The sequence below is a fragment of the Periplaneta americana genome, chromosome 1, assembly GCF_040183065.1.
Source record: "Periplaneta americana isolate PAMFEO1 chromosome 1, P.americana_PAMFEO1_priV1, whole genome shotgun sequence".
In the NCBI taxonomy this organism is placed as follows: Eukaryota; Metazoa; Arthropoda; class Insecta; order Blattodea; family Blattidae; genus Periplaneta; species Periplaneta americana.
The window spans coordinates 27,814,587-27,841,418 of NC_091117.1; the positions used below are offsets into that span (position 1 = coordinate 27,814,587).

At 35.0% G+C, this 26,832-nt stretch overlaps 1 protein-coding gene across 1 annotated transcript; it reads right to left on the reverse strand.

Moving 5' to 3' along the window:
• Nucleotides 1-2,825: 2,825 nt before the first annotated feature.
• LOC138693345 (D-3-phosphoglycerate dehydrogenase) lies at nt 2,826-25,704 on the reverse strand. Its single transcript, XM_069817295.1, has 9 exons — nt 25,328-25,704; nt 12,868-13,019; nt 12,686-12,751; nt 12,144-12,297; nt 11,299-11,431; nt 9,717-9,823; nt 8,507-8,873; nt 5,564-5,776; nt 2,826-4,066 (listed from the first exon to the last, which is right to left on the reverse strand). The coding sequence occupies exons 1-9, from the start codon at nt 25,460-25,462 to the stop codon at nt 3,798-3,800; spliced, it is 1,596 nt and encodes a 531-aa protein (XP_069673396.1). The 5' UTR covers nt 25,463-25,704; the 3' UTR covers nt 2,826-3,797.
• Between the last annotated feature and the right edge of the window lie 1,128 nt (nt 25,705-26,832).

Sequence of the window (26,832 nt, forward strand, 5' to 3'; positions counted from 1 at the left end):
TATAAGATAATAATTTTACATTAAATATTATTCAACATTTCTTAAGTGTTTCATATATAATTCCACATTAGTAACTCACGTTTTAAACAATAGTCCGAATCTCGCTATGTTAATATTTGTATATGTGGACGTAATTCCATCCCTCTCCACTAGATGTCAGGTCCGCGATATTTCGCACTCACACCAATGCTGCTAGTATATAGCTGTCCCGGTATTATTATAGTAAGGTATTTGGTTATACAACACAACAATCCGAAAAATTAAAAAAAATATAAAAAACATGTATATGAAATTCATTCACGCAACTACTAGAGTACATCCGTGAGACCGCTTCAAACAAACTGAACTGAATATCACTTGAGAAAAAATTTAGATAACCCGTGTGACCTTCTTGTGATGCAGGTCTCGTCCGAACTGAAAGGTAAACAAAGCAGGGAGGAATTTGTTTGAAGATAAATAGAGAAGGGGGGAAAATAGGGAGTCATCTAGCAGACAGTCCATAGTACTTAAGGGTTAACAAGATCATTCAAAAGCTACTGTGATTGTCCAATTTAAATGTAACCATAGCAAGAGTATGATGACTTCTTTCATAATATTGTCACTCAGTAGTCAGTCATAAGGTAATTTTAATACTATTAAAAATATATGTACACTATTAAATATATAGGTATGATCTGCCTTTCTTGATGATGTCATGTTAAGTTACATAAAAGTGCTCTTCGGACTTAAGAAATTCTATTAAAGCTTTGAACTACGAAATAGAAATGTTCAAAGAAACATTCATATTTGTGTAACGAAATTCATGGCATCATCAACGTGTAACATTGTGTGTGTTCAAGCTTGTCAAAATCCTTTGTATATTCTTTTAGTCATTTGAGAAGTATATTTTTACTTTACTACTGTTTGTATTTCTACCTAGCTTGTGGTGATGGAACTTGTCTCGAAAAGTAATTTTGAATTTAATTATGAACTGTAACTCATTGTATACAATGTACAGAGACAATATTGATATTAAAGTTGATTTACATATCAAGATATGGGTTGCAGGTAGTGAAGTGCATTTCATAACCTCTCCTACTCAAATCCCATCCTCACCTTCCTGTAGTACAATCTGTTTTTAACAAACGAGGCTCTTGGGACTGGGTCACAGCAGTATAACTGTTCCACCAAAAATGGAGGAAATGCCATTTCAGCATGCTGACCTGCCATGGCATGCATAAGTGTCCCCTAAGTGATGAAGATGGAATATGGTTAGTGGAGTTGTCTGACAATCCTCCTAACAGTTTAGTGATAGATGTAGATTTTTTATTTTAGTAGGTTATTTTACGACGCTTTATCAACATCTTAAGCTATTTAGCATCTGAATGAGGTGCTTGTTTTGCTATTAGATCTATGCAAAAGATAGTAAATATCAATACCTTAAAAACAATATACTTTGCATACTTCCACTCAGTAATGAGTTTTGGAACAATATTCTGGGGAAATTCCACAGATAATAACAATATATTTCTATTACAAAAAAGAGTAATTAGGATAATAGTAGGTGCCAAATCTAGGGAATCGTGTAGGGCTATTTTAAAAAAACTACAAATAATGCCCATGGCTTGTCAGTATATCTTTTCATTAATAATCTTCCTCCTATGTAATCGTGAAAACTTTGTAACTAATTCAACAGTATAAATACTTGTCAAAAAAATGACTTTCATATTCCATCGGCAACTCTATCGTGCTATCAAAAAGGAGTGCATTATATGGCAGTAAAAATTTTTAATAGTCTCCCTATCGATATAAAAAATGAACCTCAAAACATAAAATTATTTAGGGCCAAATTAAAGAAGTACCTAATTTCTCACGCCATCTATTCTGTAGGTGAATTCATGACATTCAATAACGCTTCATGAAATTGATACTAAAACTTTATGTTGTACTAGTAGACTATATTGTAAATCTCGTCTGTATATATTTCATCTAGACTGTGACTATAAATTAAGATTTTATAATAGTATTAAGTTTTTTGACTTGTTTCATATTCTAGCTGTAAGCATGTATGAATATCATGGAACGTTAATAAATACAATACAATACAAAGGTGATAATGCCAGTGAAATGAGGCTGGGGTCCAAGCACATTGATATGGCTAGTTTACAATAATAGGCATCAGATGTGTGAAAACATTGTAATAGTTCATTTTTCCTACCTAACCAAGAAACAAATCTCACAAATATATGCTCACTTAGATAGTGAATCCTTCTTTTTTATATTTATAACATAGAGTACTTATATCGTATAAAATCAATTTTTCAGATGTTGTCACTTGTACTTCTTTCCGAGCCCTTTATTTGTAATCCACAATTTTCTTTATTTCATCATTCACCCTGTGACAGAGAAAACAGACACCTTTTTCACTTCTCTGTGAACAGTTTGGAACACAACAGCGCTGCATTTTTTTCACAATGACATTACATTTCCTGACGCTGAAATAACAATGGCTAATTTGTCGACATTTTTCAGCGCCAAGGATTGTGGTACTCTGGATATTCACAGACTCTGGCGCAACCTAGGTCACCCACACATGTGTATCTCATGCACACATTTCCAGCTGGGAGTCAAATAGGACATTCTGCATTTAGAGGTGTCTGTTTAATAAGGAAGTCAGGAAATGGAAGGATTCAAATTCATGAGACTGGAACAAGGCTTGAAGGCTTAATTCTTATAAGATAATGATGATGATGAAGACGACGAAAGAATGTGTATGATACAGTAATTGTTGTAGTACCAGTAAGGAAGCTATAGGTCTGCTCTCTTGAAGAATGAAGCAATCAGTATTTAATTAATATATTTATTACTGTATATTTATTTTATAAACAAAATACATCAATATACAATTACATTTTGTAGAAAAACTACACAATAATTAATGTTAATATTATTGATTACATCTAACACTACCATGAGAACAAAATATCTATTCTAAAAAAAATATGATAAATAGGACAGCACAAATAAAACATAAAAATACTAGACATGTTGTCTGTTCAGACCAGTCGAGGTCACTGGTTCTTAAGCGTGAATGCTTCACCTTTTTTTTTTTTCAATTGACACTAATCTTTAACATTTATCCTGTTTATCAAAGTAGCAGCAATACTGTATAGCTAAAAATGTATAATTTTATAATATTTCTTACAAGCGTTTCAAAATTCTTCCATGTTAAATAATGGAAAGTTTTCTTACAACTATTCTAATGTTATTACTCATGTAAGATGCATTAAAAAAATAACTTATACTTAAAAATATTAAATAGGGGACAGAGGTTGGTTTTTGTCTTTTGTCCATATAAAATATACTATTATGTTTATTTTACAGAATGTTCTATGATCTTCAAAATTTTTTTTGGTTTTTTGTTTTTTACGAAATTGTTTCAAAATTGTATATATTTTTAATGTGATAAAACTTCCAAATTAAAATTTTATTTTACTCTTGAACATTTTTTAAGGGAAATGAAAAATGTGTGAACTGAATCTCTGCACAATTGCTCAAAAGTTATGTATTACATATTTAATACATTTAAGAGCGTATAAAGTCTAGAAAATACTGTTTTCCCCTCTGTCGTAACTGATAGTATTAAAAGTGTAAATTAAGAGTGGTAAAATTTATAAGATCAGGATTTTCATTATAAATCCGAGCAGTTGGACGTGTATTGGGTTATATTGTATATAAAGAATGTTATCGAAGTCTTATTCAGTCTGAAAACAATGGAACTATCATTTAGAGAACATCTCGTATTTTTTTGGGAATATTTAAAATGCAACGACCCCTGGCACAGAGATATTGTCGGTGAATTCGTCAGCAGTTCTGACAGCCACCCACACATTTTTGCCAGTTGCTGTTGCAACGTTTACAATGTTAGCTCCCCTAGTGGCTAGCTGCGTGATGATAGCCGTGAGGTTTGCTGTACAATCTTGGCACTGGAACAGCTGAATGTTGTTACCTAAGAGCAGACCAGCCGGTCCGAAGTTTGCATCATCAATTTTCAGCATGTATGGTAGCTCGTCTGCTTTAACAGTTCCTGTAAAGTTAAAATTGAAAATTAATATAATCATGCACCAAAACACAAGATTATGATGTAAACAAAAGTGTGTTAATAGTTACCGAATATTAGCATATAAAGAGTAACTCTTTTCATAGTTATCGAATATTATATGAACAGGAACTGTGTTCATAATTATCAAAAGTGAGCATATAAAAGAGGAACTCTTTTCATAGTTATCGAATATTATATGAACAGGAACTGTGTTCATAATTATCAAAAGTGAGCATATAAAAGAGGAACTCTTTTCATAGTTATTGAATATTATCATATGAACAGGAAATATGTTCATATTTATCGAAAGTGGGCATATGAAGAGGAACTCTTTTCATAGTTATCGAATATTATCATGTGAACAGGAACTGTGTTCATAATTATCGAAAGTGAGCATATAAAGAGGAACTCTTTTCATAGTTACCGGTATTGAATATTATCATATGAACAGGAAATATGTTCATATTTATCGAAAGTGGGCATATAAAGAGAAACTCTTTTCATAGTTATCGAATATTAATTATCATATGAACAGGAACTGTGTTCACAATTATCGAAAATGAGCATATAAAGAGGAACTCTTTTCATAGTTATCGAATATTATCATATGAACAGAAACTGTATTCATAATTATCAAAAGTGAGCATATAAAGAGGAACTCTTTTCATAGTTATCGAATGTCAGCTTGTAAACAAGAATTGTATTCATAGTTAAGAAATGTTAGTATATAAACAGGAATTATTTTCACAGTTAACAAATATCTCCATATAATCAGGTTTTCTTTTGTAGTTATTGTTCTTTCCATTCAGTATGAATATTCGGAAGCTGGCAATTAGTGGCCAATAAGATGAGACTGTGTATTCAACTGATGCCAAATAATCACTTTAATTCTGGTTTCAAGAAGTAAGGATTCTAGTTGAAATGTAGTTCAAAGAGTGTCTCGTAAGTTTAAGAATAAGTAAATGAATTGTGCGTAATATTGACGAGAGATTGAGAGTTTATCTCTGTTTGATTGACTAAGATGCAGTGAAGTATGGTATTTCTTTAAATCGATGCCAATATAGGATAACAAATATTACTATAGTATTGGCGAAAAACATAGGACTTGAAGAAAAAATAAAAGAATACAGTATGCTGATCTGTAAGACTCATGGGCATTTTTTCATAGATACTTTTATTGCAAAAATATAATTCTAGCAACAATACTTAGTAAAATTTATTTTTTCAGTACCTATGTAATATGCACGCCTAGTGAATATTTAGGGAATTGGGAAGTGCATTTTATAGGCTGGTTTCTTGTTTCAATGAAGTAATATTCCCAGCATGCTTCACTAGAAGATATTTTTAAGAGACATGCATTATAGGAAAGGGGCGTGTTTATGTACAAAAGTAGGTTAGTTCAGTTTTTGTGAAAACGATTATAATAATTGTCACTATTATATAGCTGACTTTGTAAGTTGTATTTTTAATATAGTTTCTTACCTTGCACTGAGTGTGACACACTTTTGCCTTGAGAGACAGTCACAGTGACTGAGGGTATATCACTGTGACCGTCGTGGATCTGTGACACTGTAATACCAGCTTCCTTAGCCAGAGCTGGCGCATTGATGAGATTCAGACCATTTTTAGTATGTCCGGTCAGCATCCCAACCAGGACTGAAGTGCTCAGGAATTTCCTGCTTTCCATACCAGCACCTAAAACAAAGAATATTGCGTCTTGATTCTTCGTTGTTCTATATACACTTTTAATACATTTTTATTATCACCGATTAACTTTACAACTTCTTTACCTGGCTGACTAGTTTCGAAGTGTTATCCTTCATTGTTCAAAGCCTAGGACACAGTAAATAAGTGTTCTAAAGTTAATCAGTGAAAGAATATTTATTTATCAATTGCTGTTTCAACATAGCAAACTTTTACTACTTTACTCAGTTTCTCCGGGATGTATATATAGCTTAATCCAGTTTCTTACTCCAGTTATAATAGCTGGGGGATCATGGTGCTGAACACACGTTACCCCCATACAATTTCGATGATCATTCACTTCTGCTGAGGCATTGGGATTGGAGGTAGGGTTGCCAGATTTTGAGATGAGAAATAAGGAACACCTTTCATCTACCTTCGGTTTCTTAGAAAAAAAACATTGGGTGTATAAGAAGAGAATTAATTCATTCATAGTTTTTTGCCCAAATGCAGGTCTTTCACTGCAAACCCAGCATTCTCCAGTCTTTCCTATTTTCTGCCTTCCTCTAGTCTCCGCATATGATCCATATATCTTAATGTCGTCTATCATCTGATATTTTCTTCTGCCCTGAACTTTCCCTCCTTTCACCATTTCTTCCAGTGCATCCTCCAGTAGGCAGTTTCGTTTCAGTCCGTGATCCAGCCAATGTATTACATATTAATTAATACAGTTAATCTTATTATGATTTATGCATTACATATTTTAATTATTTATTACGTCATATAATTATATTGTGAACTTACTCTTTCATTTTATATATTCCTATATTTAGCCTGTATTTCTCACTTGAATATGCCGTATTTAACTATTTATTTATATAACAAAATCTGCTTGTAAATTCACTACAGTTTTCATCATTGTTGAATTATACAAAAAGTTAATTTTTTATAACATTTACAGTATTCTATTCTTTTCATCCTTCCAGTTTGTAGCCATTACTGAAGATAATCGCCGTAAATGGAGAAGAGCATACGACAAACTTTATTACAAATACAATATTTTTCGGGTGTTATGCACCAATTTTTTTTTAAATGGCGCTACAGCCCGTGAAGGGCTTAGACCGACCAGCCGGCTGCTGGCCTCACGCCCACATGCCGAAGCAGAGGTGGACGATCATCCAACCAGAATGGAGGTATCGTGTGGTTAGCACGATGATCCCCCCAGCCGTTATAGCTGGCATTCTCAACCGGATTTCGCTACCTGTCGTAGCTCCCCAAGTGCATCACAATGCTGGATGGACACCGGTCCCATACGTTGGCCGAAATTTCATGAGAAAATTTCTTCTCCCATGAGGACTCCAACCAGCGCGCATTTCGTAATGCGAGTCATAGGCAGGATGCCTTAGACCACGACGCCACAATGCACCAGTTTAATCTATGAAATACACCAATTTTTCTGGTACTGTCATACATACTACTGTACCGCCACCAACCACACTGCAAATGTGATGTACGTACTGCACGCTGGATTTAGAATTTGAAAACGGAACATTTGGCATACGGTCCAAGACTCGCACCATAAGCGGAATATAAAGAGCTAAAACCGTATTGTTCCGGGTAAAACCGTACATCTGGCAACCCTAATCAGAGGGCATCAATCAGCTAGTCGGATTTTGTTCGTCATGGGCTGTTGCGCCATGAATTATAAGATTTTTTTTTTTTTGTTATTGAGTATGCCCCAACGAGTATAGCTCATATGTAGGGGCTATACAAAAACACATACATATGTTTTACAATGTAATTGAAAACGTCATGAAACTACAGTCTGTGAAAAACAAACAACCGGAATAACACAAGAATTTATGAAAGAAAGGAAGCAAAATAAGAACAAATAGTAAGATAATATAAAGTTTTGGGCAGAAAGAAGAAAAAGTTTGAAACCATGAAATAAATAAATCAACTGAGGATTAAAATAAATAATCTTTCCAAAAATGTATTTTTAAACAATTCTTAAAACACCGGAAATTTGGTAAAATTCTATATTCTAAAGGAAGTTGGTTAAAAGTTGTTGTTAAAAAATGGTTAAGTCCTTTCGTTCCATAAGTTACGGAGCTATGCTGAGAAAAAAATATATTGTCTTTTTGTCTTGTTAAATAAGTATGTATATGTTCATGAAACTGAAATGTAATATTACTATGTATTAAATTGTTAATAACTTTGTACATGGAAATGGCAGCACCTAATTTGATAATTGATTCAACTGGTAGAACGAAAGAAAATTGATATAGATATTTAACTGGAGTCAAATAATGAAAACCCAATAAATTTCTTAAAGCTCTATTTTGAATAATTTGCAAAGGTCTCAAAGCAGTTTTCTTATTATGTCCCCAAATAAATGACATATACATTAAATGAGAATGGATAAAAGCATAATATACATTCAAGAGACAAGATACAGGCAAAGATCTTTTAAGCCTTTTCAAAATACCAGACATTGGAACAATTTTCTCACAGACAGCCAAAATATGCTTATCCCATGTTAAATGTTCATCAACAATCAAACCTAAGCTTACATGTCACAAACTTAGTGGATGGAGAATTCTCAGCTTTACTTCCCTATAGACTGAAACTGTACTTCTGTTGTTATCATCAGAAAAATCGGCCATGTTTGAAAAGTAATACTCAGGTCTAGAAGAAGGCACTAGAAGTTGAAACTATAGACACGTTTAATAATGTGCTCACCTGAAGTTTTGATGCAGATGTTCGTTCCAGGCACCGCTCCCTGGATCATCTTGGCAGCCACTTTTCCCAGTTCCTTGGCCAGTGCAATCCAGGGTGTATTGACTTGGATCATGGCAGCGGCCAGGACAGGGGCGTTGACCACTCCTGTGACTGCGTAGCGAGCTCTTGCTTCAGCTGGGCAATTGGCGGCAAGAGCGACGAATTCCTCTGCGATCTCCACAGCGACTCTCTGCTGGGCTTCGTTGGTGCTGGCGCCCAAGTGGGGCGTGGCCACCACTGCGGGGTGGCGGATAAGTTCTAGTGTGACGGCGGATTTTGGGGGCTCCTCCACGAACACGTCGAGAGCGGCTCCACCACAGCGACCATCCTGATTCAGAAGGTAAGAATTTCGTCTTTATTTCACATAGAAACCCTTAAAATGTGCTTGGGAGTTGCCCACAGGGAGAAGTACTCAGTATAAAACATCACAACATCATACGTTCTATGATCGCAGATGCACTTCGATCCAAAAATCTAGACGTTCACGAGGAAGTTCATTGTATTGCTGGTGGTGAGAGCAATCGTAGGATCGATATCATAGCTATAAATAGGAATAAACAGACAACCGAATTAATTGATCCTACGATCAGATTTGAAATCTCAGCCACTCAACCATCTGAAGTGAACGAAGAGAAAAAGAACATCTACGAGCCCACGATTCAGTCCTATCAGCGAAATACAACATTGAAAAAATCACAGTTACCGGTCTCTTCTTCGGAGCGAGAGGCACCATCCCGAAAGTCTTTGTAAAGTGGAGGGAAAAATACAAGCTGACGAGAGATCTTCAAGATGCCATCGTCACCACCATTATAAAATTTTCTGTAGCGATATTTCATCAGCATATTTATGGCGTACATTCAATTTAAATTATACTTGGTTCTATTTTTTTCTTATGTCTTAATCACTTTTGTCTGAAGCCTGTTTATATAATTTTTCATTTTAAATTTTATTGTGAGCTATTCTGTGTCGCAGGGCAAACCCAAAATATTGGGTCAGACCAATAAATTAAATAAAATAAATAGGAAGTAAGCCATGTTCAGTGAATAAAAGCATTTATATTAAAGAAACGTAGGTAATCGTAAACAAATTGTTATTCATTCCTTTTACTCTCAGGCTAGTGGTAAGCTAACTTGTAAAATTGTTATTATTTAGGATGCTTAAAATATTTTACCTTGATGGCATCCAACAGTGCAGCTTCATCCACAATGCCGCCCCTTGCAACATTAATCACCTTCACTCCACGTTTGCATTTGTTGAGTGTAGTCTCATTTATTAGATCTGAAACAGATGAAACATAAAAGTGAACTCATGGTAATGTATGCAAAAATTATGCTGAATTTAAAAGCAGTGATTTTAGAACTAAGGAAGAAACTAGTGAAGTGCTTTGCGTAGATTGTGGCATTGTATGGGGCAGAAATATGGGCATTATGATGAAGTGAAGAAATACGATTAGAAGCATCTGAAATGTAGATGTGGAGAAGAATGGAAAAAGGACTGACAGAATTATAAAAATATGTAATCTTCATCTTACGATGTTGGATGACGTATATACGTCCATTGATGTGACATATTAATGAATTTAAAGACGCTATGGACAGTACTCTATAACAGAGTCGCCAGTATGAAAGGATAATTCCAAGCCTTTGGCGTGAGACGAACTCGATAGCTCAGTGGTAGAGCGCCTGACCGGAGTACAGGAAGTCGGAGGTTCGAATCCCGCTCGAGGTTGTGAAATTTTTCCTTCATACCATGGCATGATTGTGACTATAATGGTATTTAAATTCATTAAAATATGTCTTCATAAACCTATTGATTTTCCATCTCAAAAATTGTTTTTCGACTTTAATGTACTTAACATAAGACAATTTATTATATTGTATTAATAAAATTCATACATAAAAATCGAAATAATTGAATTGTATTCTCATAGTTATGAAACAAAAGGTATTAATTCTTTAAGATTGTCTGAACTAAAATACAACACTGTTACAGTATTTAATCACAGCAGTAATTTAGGCCCAAGAATATATAACAAATTTATATTTAAATATCCTAATCTTGTCAATTCTAATAGTTCTAGTATTAAATTAAAAAAGTTATGTATGGATTTTATAAAAATTGAAAAATTGTAAATTTAAATTTATATATTATAATTGCATAGTAGACATAAGACAAATTGTATTGTATAATTATTAATTTCAATTCAGGAATCCGCCCCTGAGCACGAGTTCTACTCTTTCAGGGGCGAGCTAAAGTTTTTTCTGTATATATTATATTTTATGTTACAATTATTAGCAAAATAAATAAATAAATAAAAATAAAAAGAATAAGAAACGAAGCTGTGCTAAAAATAGTGAGAGAAGAAAGAATGATGCTGTAACTGATCAGAAAGAGAAAAAATTAATTGGCTGGATCACTCTCTGAGAAGAAACTGCCTACTGAAGGATGGACTGGAAGGAATGGTGAACGAGAGAAAATTTTGTGGCAGAAGAAGATATCTGATAATAGGCAACATTAAGATACCGTACATGGATTGTATTCACAGACTAAGAGGAAGGCGGAAAAGATGAAAAATTGGAGAATGCTGGATTTGCAGTGAAATACCTGCCATTGGGGAGAAAACTATGACAGAATGATTTTATATAATTCAATATTTAAACATTTCTATAGAATTTTTAGAAAGTCACTTAGTTCCATACTATCACGTTTTATTTTAACATAATTTCAACGTGAAAGCTGAAATTGTAACTCACTTCTTGTCTGAGGGATCAGTGGAGTATGAACGGTGATGTAATCGGCTAGAGGCCATATCTCGTCAAGCTCCATCTTCTCCACATTGAATTGCTTAGCACCCTCAGCAGAGACCATTGGATCGAAGCCAATTGTCTGAAAAAGAGAATATGTTACGCCATATTAAAACTAAAATCTTTACAAAAAAGACATGTCATAATGCATAAGGAAATCAAATCATTAAATTCAATTAAATCATCTCTGTTGGACAATATACTGTATAGTTTTCAATAGTCGACCATCTGTTTGAAATAGTACATTGAACAGTGCGTGAACCTCCACAGATTTTGCCATATAGTGCCCATATTTGCAGATTGTCTACCTTATGCAATACTTACGAATTCAGGTCTTGCAAAATGATACAATTCATCTTTATAGTAGAAATGGGAATAAATCTGTCGCTTCGTTTCCTACCTTACAAATAACTATATTCATAGTTATTTCATGATCATATTGGTCGGCCCTGGGTGTGAACCTGAGACCTCCCAAATTTAAGGCAACTGTTTTACCACTGAGCCATCTCGCTTGGTGTCAGAGAAATAATAGGCTATACAAGTTTTAATTAATGTTTTGCTATGTAGACTTTTGTTGGCAATACTGCTAAAGACAAATATCATACATATCTTGCTCTGTTCTTTGCACAGAATTTTCTAGTTTTCCTTTTTAAAAAAAGTTACTGTAAGTAAATTCTGTATGAAAACGCATTATGATTATTTCAAAAACGATTACGTGTACGCAAAACCGTTATTCTGTACTAGATGTAAGATATTTAATTCATTTTTCGGATTCAGTTGCCAAAAAAACTCACCTTCATGCCATATGACTGCATTCTCGTAGCCACTTCACGTCCAATCCTGCCAAGACCCAAAACAGCCAGAGTTTTTCCTGACAGTTCGGATCCAGTGTAGAGTTTCCTGTCCCAACGACCTTCTTTCAGTGACTGACAAGCTTGCGCCACATTCCTGTAGAAAAAAAGTTAAAACCATAAGTTTTGTAGCAGGTTGATTATAAAATGTAGGGAAAATTAAGGGTCATTTTATATTTTAGCATGTTTAAAATTCACGAAGCTTTAATAACTGTCCCCCAATCAGGTGTGATTATCGTTAACGTTATTTTAATGAACCTCTGTATACAAATTTTAAAATGTATTCACGGCATTACCGTATCGTATTTAAATACATTTTAATTTATCATATTTATATATACTCCCTCTACAAATTCGAATTCAATGACATTTATAGTTATTTATTAAACACGTTTAGATATGTCGCTTTTTCGATCTTTACACCTTCAGCTGATGATGATGATGATGATGATGATGATGATGATGTTTCTGTAGGTTATACTGACCTTGCCAACGTAGAAATGAGAGCACATGTCAGTTCGCAGGCACTAACAGAGTTTCCTCCAGGTGTACTGTAAAATAACAATTACATTTTTATTAGATTTTTACTATGTAATACGTAATATATAGTCTACATTTCATTAATTTATAAGTTGAAATAAATCAAGGGGAAATGACTGGTACATACTTGAGGACAATGACTCCCTTCCTCGTGGCCGCATCAATGTCAATATTATCAACTCCTGTCCCCGCACGCCCAACCACACGCAGGGAAGTTGCCGCTGCGAACACTTCAGCTGTCACCTTCGTGTCAGAGCGAACGATCAGTCCATCGTAGTTCTGTAATAAAATAAATGAATTCACTCATTGAAGTACGTATCGTAAACTTAAGTTTTTAGTGCTTGTTGTATATTCAAGACGCAGAAATGTAAAATAATATTGCATTAGAGATTTGGAGCCATACAAAGGCGTTATTGTGATATAAGGCTGCAAATATTTAAGAAATGGTTAAGGGTTTCATAACGTTTTCCTTTACTCGAAATAAATTGTACATTTTTGCAACATAAAGGCCTAATAATTAATATGTGCCAAAAGTAAATTGAAAACATAAAGAAAGCGGGATTTTATTATCATTTTCACATGTATTAAATGTAACAATACATCTGTATAAACAAGATTGTGTACATGTCAAAAGCGCAGAACCGCCATATTTTTAAGAGCGGAATTTTATTAAACAATTTTATCATTGTTATGACGTTACCGTTAATTTAACAAATTTTAAGTTACAAGAAAACAGTTTTAAAATAAGAAACAATTGAAAGAGAAATTCGAAGGTTATTAACTGACTACTGTATTAAGGACGAGTACAAAAGTATATATCTTTTTTTTTTTTTTGGGGGGGGGGAGTGAAATCTGAATGATCAGTGTTTGCTTTTCTCATATGCAGTAGGTGATCATACTATAATATCAGTCATAGGACTATAATTTCGGTAGAGTCTTTGCATTTTCTATAAACACGTGTTTAAAATAAAATTTAATTTCCTGTTTAATACTTTCATCATTATACAGTTTAGAAAGACGTGTTTAAAAAAGTACAACACATAACAATTTGGAAAATTGTATAAATACAAGGTGTCTGACTCAGGCTGTTCATAAATTGTTTTAGGCATCACGCACAACACGATAGGGGTGGACACTTTTCGTCGTTGAAATTCTCTAATTCGCAGCGCTTGTATTTTAGTTTTAGTAACGATTGGAAAACAGTTAAAATATTAAATAAACATAGACGGGTGGACTGATTAATATATCGATTCATACGATGCATTTGAGGAAAGAAACGTTAATTTCTAATACGCGGATCTCTCAAGATAGTTCATGGCTCTCAGCTAGAGTAATGGGTTCTATGAGTACTTGAACTGCCTGCGAGGGTTCGATCCCCGGTTCTTCTTTTCGTACTCTTTAATTTCGAACTCCGATTCCAGAACGTTCTAGTTAAAACTACTTTAAAGCGGAAATACGTAATCGATCGAAACATCACATAAACGAAAATGTTCCACAGAAATATCTATAAAAGCTCGAATCCTGCCTTCGGTAATAATATTTCGAATCTCTGAAACTCGTGACAGCAACGTGAAAGACCGCGAGATAATAATTATTCTCTCGCTATGATGAATCTAGCATGTTCCAATAAGCAGAATATGTCAGTATGGTCCAATTCCATGCGGGTTGTCGTCGATGTGGTATGTCGAAGACCATAATGGTCTGTCTTAACGTTTTTCTTGGTCTATCCAGGTTTTAACGTTATGGCAGTGTCGCTAAATTTCTCAAAATTTCTTTAAATAAATTAATAAATTGTGTTAAAACTCTACGCTGTCTGTTCTTTAAAGGTACTTTTTATTATGGCCGTTAGTTATTCTGAATGAAACGAAACAAATTATTCTGAGGAACTGAAGATAACTAACGCATTAAAAAATATATAATATCGGGACTATAAAAAGAGCAAATGACTCAGTAAAACATTATCCAATGATAACGCGACTATAAGAAACATTGGAAAGCCTACAAAAATAATTAACAGATTGACTGCACATGTTTAACATAAAATTATCATACGAAGACATTCGCATGGACGCTAATATATAACCCTGATTCCGCCTGCAAAACCATAAAATACCTCCCACACGATTGCACTGATATTTGGGCTGCTTAAACAAAAATGAATAAATCAGACACTCTGTACAACTTACTGGAATATTCTTTGTTTAGGAACAAGGTCATTTATAATAACGCTCACGGAAAACGTATTCAGACAACAGACAAAATGACAGTGCAATTGTGTTTTCATGATAGTTGAGGATACATAATCTGGATGTCCCGGTTAAAGTCTGGCTTGAATAATGTCTGCAGCACGAGTAGTATGTGCGGAAGAATGTTATATCGGAGATGTTACATAACGAAACCTTCTCAATGACAGATCATTCTGTTCAATTGAGTAGGCTGCACCATTAGCCGAGATAGTTTCTTATCCTTTTGCAGTCACTACAGCTGCTACATGCAACACGAATCTGGTTAAAACCGGTTACCAAGTGGATAGAACGAGGAGTGTGATTAAGTGTTTTTTATGTCTCCCATAATCATTATAACTACAGACAGCAGGTTGATATACAGAAGTGAACAAGAGTAATGCATCTTCGATTGACCTACAGAGAATTGACAAAGAACAAAAGAATGAAGGTGAATTAAAACTGATTTTACTGAGACGTACCAATTATTTATTTTTAAGACTTGTTTTGTACATTCTCCTCTATAGCGTATCCGGTGGGCACGGGTTCGATTCCCAGCAAGGAAGTGGAAAGTTTTCTATTTCGTAAAAACTCAATATAATATATCCCTTCTCTTGCTGATCACGTGACTAATAAGTGTCTCTTGTTATCTGATGTTGGTTCAAATTCCTAATAAAAAAGAGAACGAGATGGGCATAAAAGTTCTGTTTTTGAAACGTAGTGTAGATGAAGAGGATGGTTAATGACGACCTATTGTGTATAGAATAGTTATTTATTATACAAGTTCGTAAAAATTCTCTTTTTTGCAGGAGTGTAAAGTTTGTGAAACGAGGTGAAGCCGAGGCAAAATTTTGATCAATTTCACTATGCTGCCATCTAGCGACTGCAGAAGAAACCACTTTATAATTTTAATTTGAATTGCGTATCAACTGTATTTCCATCTAGCGGTCGTTATCAATCGACAGTGGCGATCCTCGTGGTTGTTCTCTTCCACATGCTACTGTTTTTAACATGGGGATGACCAATCTGTTGTATATGTGATCAGGGGTTTCGCTAACACAGGCGGGTAGAAAAAAATATTTACGAATGTGTAGTTTACTGTGTTTTTTCTACTGTAGTCAATATTGATACTAAATTAATATTTCAAGTTGGAGAGGTTATTTTAAGATCGTGATGTCATCGCCGTCTAAAACTGCCATAATTAACAAAGCGGTTAGAAAAAATTGAATGCTACATATTGTTGCAATGAGTACTATATCATGTAACTTCAGAATAACAAGGGCTAAAATGTATTAAATACGAATGTTAAATTTGTTACTTATTTGTGTTACGTGCAATATTTATGTCATGAAAGATCGAGGTAAGGCATTAATTTCTTACTGAATGAAGTTTGTACACTGAATATTGCATTAATTTCTTTGGCTCTGCATAAAATAAATATCAGTGCGTAAATTTATTACTTTTTTACGCACCTTTGTTTTAAAGGCTCATTTTACGCACTGATAACAATAGGTAAAATGCAACTTTATGCATTATATTGTTATACTGTAGTCCGAGGTTCTTTGAGACGAAGGACCAGGATTTGAACTATCCTCTTCAGCACTTTGTTCACAAAATTCGTTACCACCTAACCAAGGCCGAAAAAAGAAAGACGTGCTAGTAATTTTACGAATTGAAAGTGCACACTACATTTCACAAACTTACAACCACATAGTAACAACTGAGAAATGAAAAAAAGTCATGCTGCGTGACTGTGAAGACAGTCATACTGGTTGGTTGACTATTGGGACGGTTATAACCTCGAATTTTTCCACTAATGAGGGTTTGACAGCTACCGAGCTTTGTTCAGGGTCATGAACATGACAGCCAGAATTGAGTTCGGGTGGGATTAGATGAGAGTATATAAGATTTCTTGGAAACGCCTGTGTTAGGGGACGAAAAAGGTGGAATTTCTATTCCATACATTTTTAAGCTAGAGACTTTAATATTTTGTATACAGCTATTAATGCTCCCAAGTTTAATTAATATCAGTTTAATAGTTTTTGAGTTTATAAAAAAATGGGTTTTTTCAAAATGTATCTTCTTTCACAAAATGTAGCCTAAGTTGCAGTCCTGAAACAAATTTTACAACTTCTTTGGTATGAATATAAATTTAATTTTGAATTTTGAATGTATGAGTGATCTAAAAAATGAATCCAGTCAGTTAAAAAAATCTTGTTCTAGTGTTTGGATAGTAACTTCTTAGCATGAAATTTGTTTGAACCTATAGTATCCTATTTGAATGTGCGTAAATGCAGTAAAAATAAAAGTATGAAAAAATGACTAAAGATGATTGAATCTATTTGTAATTGTGAAATATAACTAAAGCATGAATTTTGAGGACGATTATATTGATAAAATTTGACCAACGTATAAGTTAAAAGTCACTGATTATTTTTTGCAAAAAAAAAAGGGGGGGGCTTTTCTCCAAAAATGATAAAAATTTCACACATATCCTTCTTTAAACCATGTTTCTCACTATATTAGGAAAGTTGTGGGCTTTCGCAAAATTCGCCAAAGAAAAAGCTTCTGTTTACCTTTACCAATCGGAATGATGGTTATGTTCGGATTTGTAAATACATACAGACGTCAAAGCTCTGCACACAACGGAACATTCCATTAATCTTTCCATTGCGCAAGAAAAGCTACTGTGAAACGTGTTAGTCCTAGTGTGAGGAGAGAAAATCTTATGTACAGAATGTAAGTACAAACAAAGCTATTAATCTTCAGACAAACCTGTAAAGTAGCGTATGCAATTGTACACATAAAAAAAGCAAATGTAATTTCTATATTGCAAACATTTCAGCTTGCGAAACCTTGAAGTTTTTGTTCCTTTGTATCTGCTTGAAATTCATTGTAAGAGTTAGAAGTGCAACACGGAACGAAATCCATAGCGTCATTACGTAACTTATTACATAGTTAAAGTACTTAGCGTGCATTGTGAAGAAAGGCTGAATAAATTAAATTTCATCAATTGAAAACGCATAACAGACTACCAGTTATCTCAAACAAGAAGACATTTAAGATTAACCAAATTAGAAATGCTACACATAAGAAAATTTAATGATACTTTTATACATTGCATTTAATACTAAATTGCCATAGGAATAGTCTCTGAATAAGAAGCTTGGCTCGTGAACCAAAGTTGTGGGTTCGAATCCAACTGGGTCGATTTGGTTTTTTCCGAGTTGTCCCTAACTATGGCGAATATCGGACAATCCCAAAACAAATACTCGGATTCACTTCGCCAAATACCATTTCGCTATCACCAATTTCACCGACGGTAATAACCTCGTCGTTTATACTGCGGCGTTAAATAAAGGATTCCAAAAATATCAGCTAAGACAACGTCAAAATTATAATTGCGCTTATTTGTTAACGTAGCACGTCTTGCGATCGCAAGTTGAAGTCTATAATTTTTAAACTTACTTGTGTTTCTACCCTTTTTCATACTGAAATTTCAAAGGAAAATGAGATATTAACAAAATTTGAGAAGTGTAGTTACCCGCGGTGATTTTTATTATTTCATTTCATTTACTGTATTCCATAGATCTTACATTAGTATTGAAGCTTTAAATTGTGCAACAAGTTTAAATTTTACAAGATTACAATATTTTAGCGAGATCAAGTGAGGCCGAGGATTCGCCATAGATTACCTGACATTTGTCTTATTGGGGAAAACCTCGGAAAAAAAAACTAATCAGGTAATCAGCCCAAACGGGAATCTAACCCAAGCCCGAGCGCAGCTCCAGATCAGCAGGCTAGCGAGTCTGCCGACTGAGCTACGTTGGTGGCTCTACAAACAATATACAATGCATAGCAAGCAAATAATTCAATTTACAAACCTAAACAATTTTTCATCGGTTGAGCTATAAAATATAATACATAGTAAGTAAATTAATTCAATTTAAAAGCATAAACAATTCAGTCAGTTGAGATACTGTAAGGTATACAAAAATAGTGAAAGCATTTACAAGACGTAAAAGATTACACTACTTGCGAAGTTTGAGTGCCCAAAAGAATAAGGTTTCTTTTGTTGCATCATCATCATCATCATCATCATCATCATCATCCTGACAGGTATTAGGCAGAATGGCTTGTTACGTTCTATTTTGTTGCATTTAGCCTACCTGTTTCATCTATGTGATGTAAAATTTGACAGAAAAATGGTATTAGGAGTATTTTACACAGCGTTGTAATATTTCAGACAGAAATGACAGCGAAGTAATGTACAGCAGTGGCAAAGAAAAACCGGACCGACCCTTTTAGCTGATTTCAGAGCCTTGTTCACTCCAGAGCACGATAGATTGGTAACTAAGATTTTCGTGGTTCGAATCCTGCCTGGGAAGGAAACTTTTTTTTTGTTCCCTGTTCAGATTTATTCCCAATACTTCTCGATTGCTGGTAAAACTCATGTTCTGGGAATAATAAGTGAATTAAGCAGTAAAATGTCACTGCAATCGAAAAGTTTGGGAATAAATTTGAATAAGGAACAAAAACCAGTTTCCTTCACAGGTAGGATTCGAACCACGAAAGTCTTAGTTATCAGTCTATCGTGCTCTGGAGTGAACAAGGCTCTGAAATCAGCTACAAGGGTCGGTCCGGTTTTTTTTGTTACTACTGTACATCTAAATGGTACATTTGGTATTTCACTTTCATAAATTTACACTTCATTAGCCAGCATCCTTTTACGGCTGCAACCAGGAAGTAGTCAAAAGGAGGATAGCAAGACGAAGGAAACTTTCAGTAGCAAAAGGAATTAACGAAGAAAATAATGAAGTGCTTTGTGTGGAGTGTAGTATCGTATAGAGCAGAAACAAGAGCATTACGACGAAGTAAAAAGAAACGCTTAGAAGCATTTGAAATGTGGATATAGAGAAGAAATGTTGTAGGTTATTTTACGACGCTTTATCAACAGCTTAGGTTATTTAGCTTCTGAATGAGATGAAGGTGGTAATGCCGGTGAAATGAGTCCGGGGTCCAACACCGAAAGTTACCCAGCATTTGCTCATATTGGGTTGAGGAACCCCGGAAAAAACCTCAACCAGGTAACTTTCCCCAACCGGGAATCGAACCCGGGCCACCTGGTTTCGCGGCTAGACGCGCTAACCGTTACTCCACAGGTGTGGACTGGAGAAGAATAGAGTGTGTGAAGTGGACAGACAGAATAAGAAACAAAGCTGTGCTAGAAAGAGTGGATGAAGAAAGAATAATGCTGAAACTGATCAGGAAGAGGGAAAGGAATTGGCTGGGTCACTCGCTGAGAAGAAACTGCCTAGTGAAGGATGCACTGGAAGGAACGGTGAACGGGAGAAGATTTCGGGGCAGAAGAAGATATCAGATGATAGACATTAAGATATATAGATCATATGCGGAGACTAAGAGGAAGGCGGAAAATAGTAAAGATTGAAAAATGCTGGGTTTGCAGTGAAAGACCTGCCTTTGGGCAGAAAACTATAAAAAAAAAAGAGTAGTCGGCCCTAACGTTTATTTAGAATAATGATGATTGTTGATGATATGATTAAGATAGAGTTTCGACTTTTATTATTTTAAGTACTATTCAAGTATCTTACAGAATTATCACCATTAAATCGAGAAAAATTCGTTCCGGCACCGGGAATCGAACCCGGGACTTCTCAGCTCTGCGCGCTGAGGGCTCTTTCCAACTGAGTTATGCCGGGACACGATCCACGGTGCCGGTCGAACTCCTCTCATTATACTGTTCGTGTCCCGGTATAGCTCAGTTGGAAAGAGCCCTCAGCGCGCAGAGCTGAGAGGTCCCGGGTTCGATTCCCGGTGCCGGAACGAATTTTTCTCGATTTAATGGGTAATAGACATTGACTACTTCATAGTAGTCGTGTTAATATTCAATGAGGATGGCGAGACCTCATATAATGAATATTTGATGCATCTGACAGAATATTCGAGAAAAAAAGCATGAAAATTCTCGTAACAGGCGGCCTCGAGAATAGAAGCTCGGCCATTCGAATACGAAACACTGCAACGCGTAGCTACTAGCTCTTTCGATTCAGTATTGCTTTCGCTTAGTTAAAAATCGAAGAAGAAGCCTGCTGATATGCGTTTTTCTATCTACGAATCGCTACTGGCTGAACTTCCATGTTACAAGCAATTGAAGCAATTCAGATAACCCATCATTATCTTGACTAATGTTAAGTACGAGAATTGCTCACTTTAGAAAGCTCTGTGTCTGCTGTGGAAGGAGGAATCATTTTTTCCTTTTAAGTAGGTTAAAACGTTCATGAAACTAGAAAGTGGGCCCGTACCATTGTCCACATCTCTTGCATTTACTTGGGTTAGTCTATACTGAAAATGATCCTGTCGTGCAGTCATTCTTATCCCTCGTAAATGAAATAAAAGCGCGTTTCTTATTTATTCTCTAGGTACCATGGCTGGTATTTTATAAATTTCGTTGCTTACTTGTTCTAGAATCGCTGATCACACCTTCTGTCAAGGACACTATCATAAGGGATTCTTGTGAAATACCTTTCGCAGAAGTAGTAGCCAGTGAACGCTTATGGATTTGGCGCGAATGCTTAAATTCAGAAAAGCACTTCACAATAGTAATATGCGTTACAAGAGCGCTATGTTGAAGTTTTCATGTTCGAGGAAAAGTTTGAAAAAGCGAAACGTAGTTGAGTTTTTTTAATTTCCGGAAATTGAAAGAAAACATACCGCTCGTGTATCGTACATTATTTTGTGCGAAGATCGTTTATTACATACCTGAAAGAGGAATTTCTAATTAGTTGCAATGAAATCTCCATCTTGGTTTCTGTTCAATGATGGCAAATTTGTAAAACAAAAATATCTATCTTTAACATTGTTGCTTTAAAATGTTTTCTGTGTTTACTATACTCCAGCAAGCCGTGATATACGTCTGTCTTTTTTTCCCCCCTAGTCCATAAATGCGAACTTAAAACAAACGGTAAGGTTATGTAATGATTTATTTTTTCATTTTAATATTTTAACAATATTATTTATATAACATATTGCAGTAATAACATCGGCTCTGGAATCTTGTTGATTTTTTCACGGCTTCCTTAATGTTACTTGCATCACGAATCCAGCAACTTTAGTGGAGTTGTAGAGTTTACTTAATTTTTGCAAATATTTAAAAACAATAATTAACATTGCAATTTAGGTGAAATTGAAGTGGTAAGTTTCCAATTTATAATTATTACTATATTGAAAGTCTCTAAAAATAATATGTTAGAAGCCTAAAGCAGTAAAATCAATATGTCACTTAAGCGGTAAGAAGAGGGAAATTGTTATGTGTGTTAGGTTGGGAATACTGAATGTGGAATTTTAGACTTACCGCGGATTGGTTTTGTGCGGAAACCAAGCAAATACGCACGATCTCGCACAAAATAAGTTTTGCCCTAGTAAACATTATTTCGCCAGGAAATCCCCTCGTTTTGGATGTTAAATAACGTAATAATTAGTTGCAACATACAGTAGGTATAATGTATTGTATATAAAATTTGGCAATGCATTAATTAAATTATGCAGGACAAAGAAAAAGCTACTGCATCATATCAAATTAATGTTATTTTCGTTTTTGTCTATGACATACTGTATTTAGCTGTAGAAATGTAAAAATATGTTCAAAATGTTTTTTTCTCACATAGATATACAAAATTGTATTCATATTTTAGTAACTAACTTACGCTATTTTACCATCTAACAGTAAGAATGTATAGAAATGCATTAAAATTTATTAGTCATATATTATGTGCATGAAATACTATTTTTTTTTACAATACCATACAATAGAGTGTGCACGCGTTTGGCCGCGAAACCAGTGGCCCGGGCTCGATTCCCGGTCGGGACAAGTTACCTGGTTGAGGTTTTTTCCCGGGGTTTTCCCTCAACCCAATATGAGCAAATGCTGGATAACTTTCGGTGCTGGATCCCGAACTCATTTCACCGGCATTATCACCTTCATCTCATTCAGACGCTAAATAACTTAAGATGTTGATAAAGCGTCGTAAAAATAACCTACTTAAAATAGAGTGTGAAGAATATAATTTTGTCACTTGGATATATGAAAATATATTTCAAGTTTAGTAACTCATTTTAGTGTATTGTTCAATACAGTGAGTATATTTTATATATTTTAGTAATGGAATAAGCATAAATATTAAATTATATACAACGAAAAATATAAGAAATTTTCAACAGTAAACATAAGTACTGGTAGATATATCGTAAATCTGTGATTGTCTTTTCTTACACGATATACATGAAAATGTATCTCCAATTTTATTTTTAACTTTGGTAAACTTCTTCTAATGTATTATTTTGATAGTATACTGGTCGTTTATACGTACGAAATAAATATTTAGTTATTTGCAACAAAAAATTATTAACAATAAAAAGTGTAGAATAGAATAGCTTTTGTATCTTTGATAAATGAAAATGTATTTACACTTCAGAAATCTGTTCTATTGCGTCATTTAGTTAGTAACGGAATAAATGTTATATTATGTCGTGAAAAAATATGGTTTATTTAACGACGCTCGCAACTGCCGAGATTATATCAGCGTCGCCGGTGTGCCGGAATTTCGTCCCGCAGGAGTTCTTTTACATGCCAGTAAATCTACTGACATAAGCCTGTCACATTTAAGCACCCTTAAATGCCATCGACTTGGGTCGGGATCGAACCCGCAACCTCGAGCTCAGAAGGCCAGCGCTTATGTCGTGAATGTCTTTTGTTACATGAATACACGAAAATTTCTTTTCATTAACATGTAGTATATTAATATTATAACTAAAAAAATATTGAATTCAATCATGTGTCTTATCATTTTTATATTTTTATGACTTATCATTCAACATTTTTAGTAATAATATTAGAATTGACTTATCTGATTCTCCAAAATGAATTTATAAATTTACGTAGTATATTAACTGATACAGTTAGCATACCTATAGTTTATAAGTACAAAATAAATATTCAATTATTTGCAACGAAAAATCAAAGAAATTTTTGTAATAAAAATGTGTTACTTCAGTACATGAAAATGCCTTTTCACAATGCCTTTATATATTTCGTTGTTGGTAAATCTATAGGCCTAGCATCTCTATTAGATGCTTTATGGTTGTGCTAACAGATTGAGTTACTTGTCAACAATGTGACGCTGAAACGTGTGTTCAGGTTACTGAACAGCGACAGTCCTGATGTATTTTATATTTTGATGATTGGTTAATTAATATTAATCCGGCACACTCACATTCATACAAATTTCCAAACTCTAGACACCCAGGTAATTTTTCTTCTTCAAGAAAAATTCACCGGGAGTAGAGCCTGGGAATCGAACCCGGGACCTCCGAATCTGCTAGCCAGCATGCTGACCAAAAGACCACGGTTTTTCACAATGTGTTGCAATATTTTAGTTAGTAACTGAATAAATTTAAATTATTTGCTTCGAACAAATAAGTTCTTACAGTAACATGTACTGTACATAATATTCTTCCAATTTTTTTCTCATTTGGAAACATTAAAATGTCTACTTTTTAGTTTGGTTAGGTCTTTGTATCGAACCCGGGACCTCCGAATCTGCTAGCCAGCATGCAGATCAACAGACCACGGTTTTTCACAATAGGTTGTATTGCATTATTTTAGTTGGTAACGGAATAAATTTAAATTATTTGCTTCGAATAAATAAGTTCTTACAGTAACATGTACTGTACATAATATTCTTACAATTTTTTTCTCATTTGGAAACATTAAAATGTCTACTTTTTAGTTTGGTTAGGTCTTTGTATCGAACCCGGGACCTCCGAATCTGCTAGCCAGCATGCTGAGCAACAGACCACGGCTTTTCACAATATGTTGTATTGCATTATTTTAGTTAGTAACGGAATAAATTTAAATTATTTGCTTCGAATAAATAAGTTCTTACAGTAACATGTACTGTACATAATATTCTTACATTTTTTTTCTCATTTGGAAACATTAAAATATCTACTTTTTAGTTTGGTTAGGTCTTTGTATCGAACCCGGGACCTCCGAATCTGCTAGCCAGCATGCTGAGCAACAGACCACGGTTTTTCACAATATGTTGTATTGCAATATTTTAGTTAGTAACGGAATAAATTTAAATTATTTGCTTCGAATAAATAAGTTCTTACAGTAACATGTACTGTACATAATATTCTTACATTTTTTTTCTCATTTGGAAACATTAAAATGTCTACTTTTTAGTTTGGTTAGGTCTTTGTACTAGACACAAGAATGAAGTGATTTTCTTCCGAGACGCGAGGCTATATACAGTGGCGCCAGTGCTGGTTTCCGCTGTAACTAACCTTGATCTCCTGGAGTAGCTGTTCCTTCGGCATCTTATATTTGCAGGTGACATTGATGCCATGGCTTTGCAACAGCTCCACGCAAGCAGAGTCCACGGCGTCGCTGATGAGAACGTTCCTTATCGACACGGACATCTTGAGTATTATATATCACAATTCCAAGAAAGAACTAGAAGTAGAGAGCGATCCTGGCAACTTCAGAAACGTAAGCGTCTGTAAAACCTTGAGTTGGTTGCAACAAACAGAAGTGTCTTGAGACTAGCTTTGTTGCCTTGATCTTGACTCGGTTCTCTCACAGTCGGTTGTGTGGCAGAGCAGACCGCTGCTTCCCCTTTTATGTTGAGCAGCGAAATACGTGCCCCTTCCTTCGATGACGGTTCCCTCCCAATCACGCGGGGGAAGTCTGATGTCAGTACTCTCCCTCATTGCTAATAACTGATAACAATCCAGCTTCTCATCACAAGTCTCGTAACTTTTGTCAGGTTTAAGCAGGGCCATAAGGTCATGGCCCCTGGTCCCTACTTACTGGTGCTAAACAACTTCGTTAACAACTTCGAAATGTGCCTCGAAGTCAGGAAGTCAGATATAATTTAACCCATTAAATTATTGAATTTCCTAACAGCTATTCGAAGCAAATATAATTTCGTCTTCTTTTTCTTTCTTTCGCCATACTCATACTGTTTTCAAATTGCTCAATTTAAATCAACTTATAATTTTAATCAATTGGGCTTATACTTTTTCTCAAAAGTTTTAATCGAAACGGGAGAACCTGTGAAAATCTCTCAGAAACCTTGGCTTTGTCCACCGCAAGTACGAGCCCGCCATCACCGGGATTCGAAATCGGGTCCACAACTGTTATCGTAAATCACTGCTCTGCCAAGTGAGCTATTTTTTTAGTAGGTTATTTTACGACCTGTATCAACATCTAAGGTTATTTAGCGTCTGAATGAGATGAAGGTGATAATGCCGGTGAAATGAGTCCGGGGTCCAACACCGAAAGTTACCCAGCATTCGCTCATATTGGGTTGAGGGAAAACCCCGGAAAAAACCTCAACCAGGTAACTTGTCCCGACCATGAATCGAACCCGGGCCACCTGGTTTCGCGGGTAGACGCGCTAACCGTTACTCCACAGGTGTGGACTCCAAGTGAGCTACCAAGACCTTTTCAGTACTTAAAGGGAGTCTTTACTTCCGTATCTTACAATGTTAAATTCCTCAATTTTATGTACACTTTTCTCATAAGTTATAAAAGATACAAATAGGGCATATAATAACATACCTTCATGCATACAACCGGTTAAATAAATTTAAAAGTCCACATCTGTGGAGTAAAGGCTAGCGCGTCTGGCCGTGAAACTAGGTGGCTCGGGTTCGATTCCCGGTCGGGGCAAGTTACCTCGTTGAGGTTTTTTCCGGGGTTTTTCCTCAACCCAATATGAGCAAATGCTGGGTAACTTTAGATGTTGGACCCCGGACTCATTTCACCGGCATTATCACCTTCATCT

Coding starts and splice junctions, on each gene's coding strand:
- LOC138693345 (XM_069817295.1), bottom strand. CDS start 25,462: ATGTCCGTGTCGATAAGGAACGTTCTCATCAGCGACGCCGTGGACTCT. Junction 12,298..12,685: donor CTCATTTCTACGTTGGCAAG/GTCAGTATAACC, acceptor TTTTTTCTACAG/GAATGTGGCGCAAGCTTGTC. Junction 8,874..9,716: donor CACTGTTGGATGCCATCAAG/GTAAAATATTTT, acceptor CTTCTGAATCAG/GATGGTCGCTGTGGTGGAGC.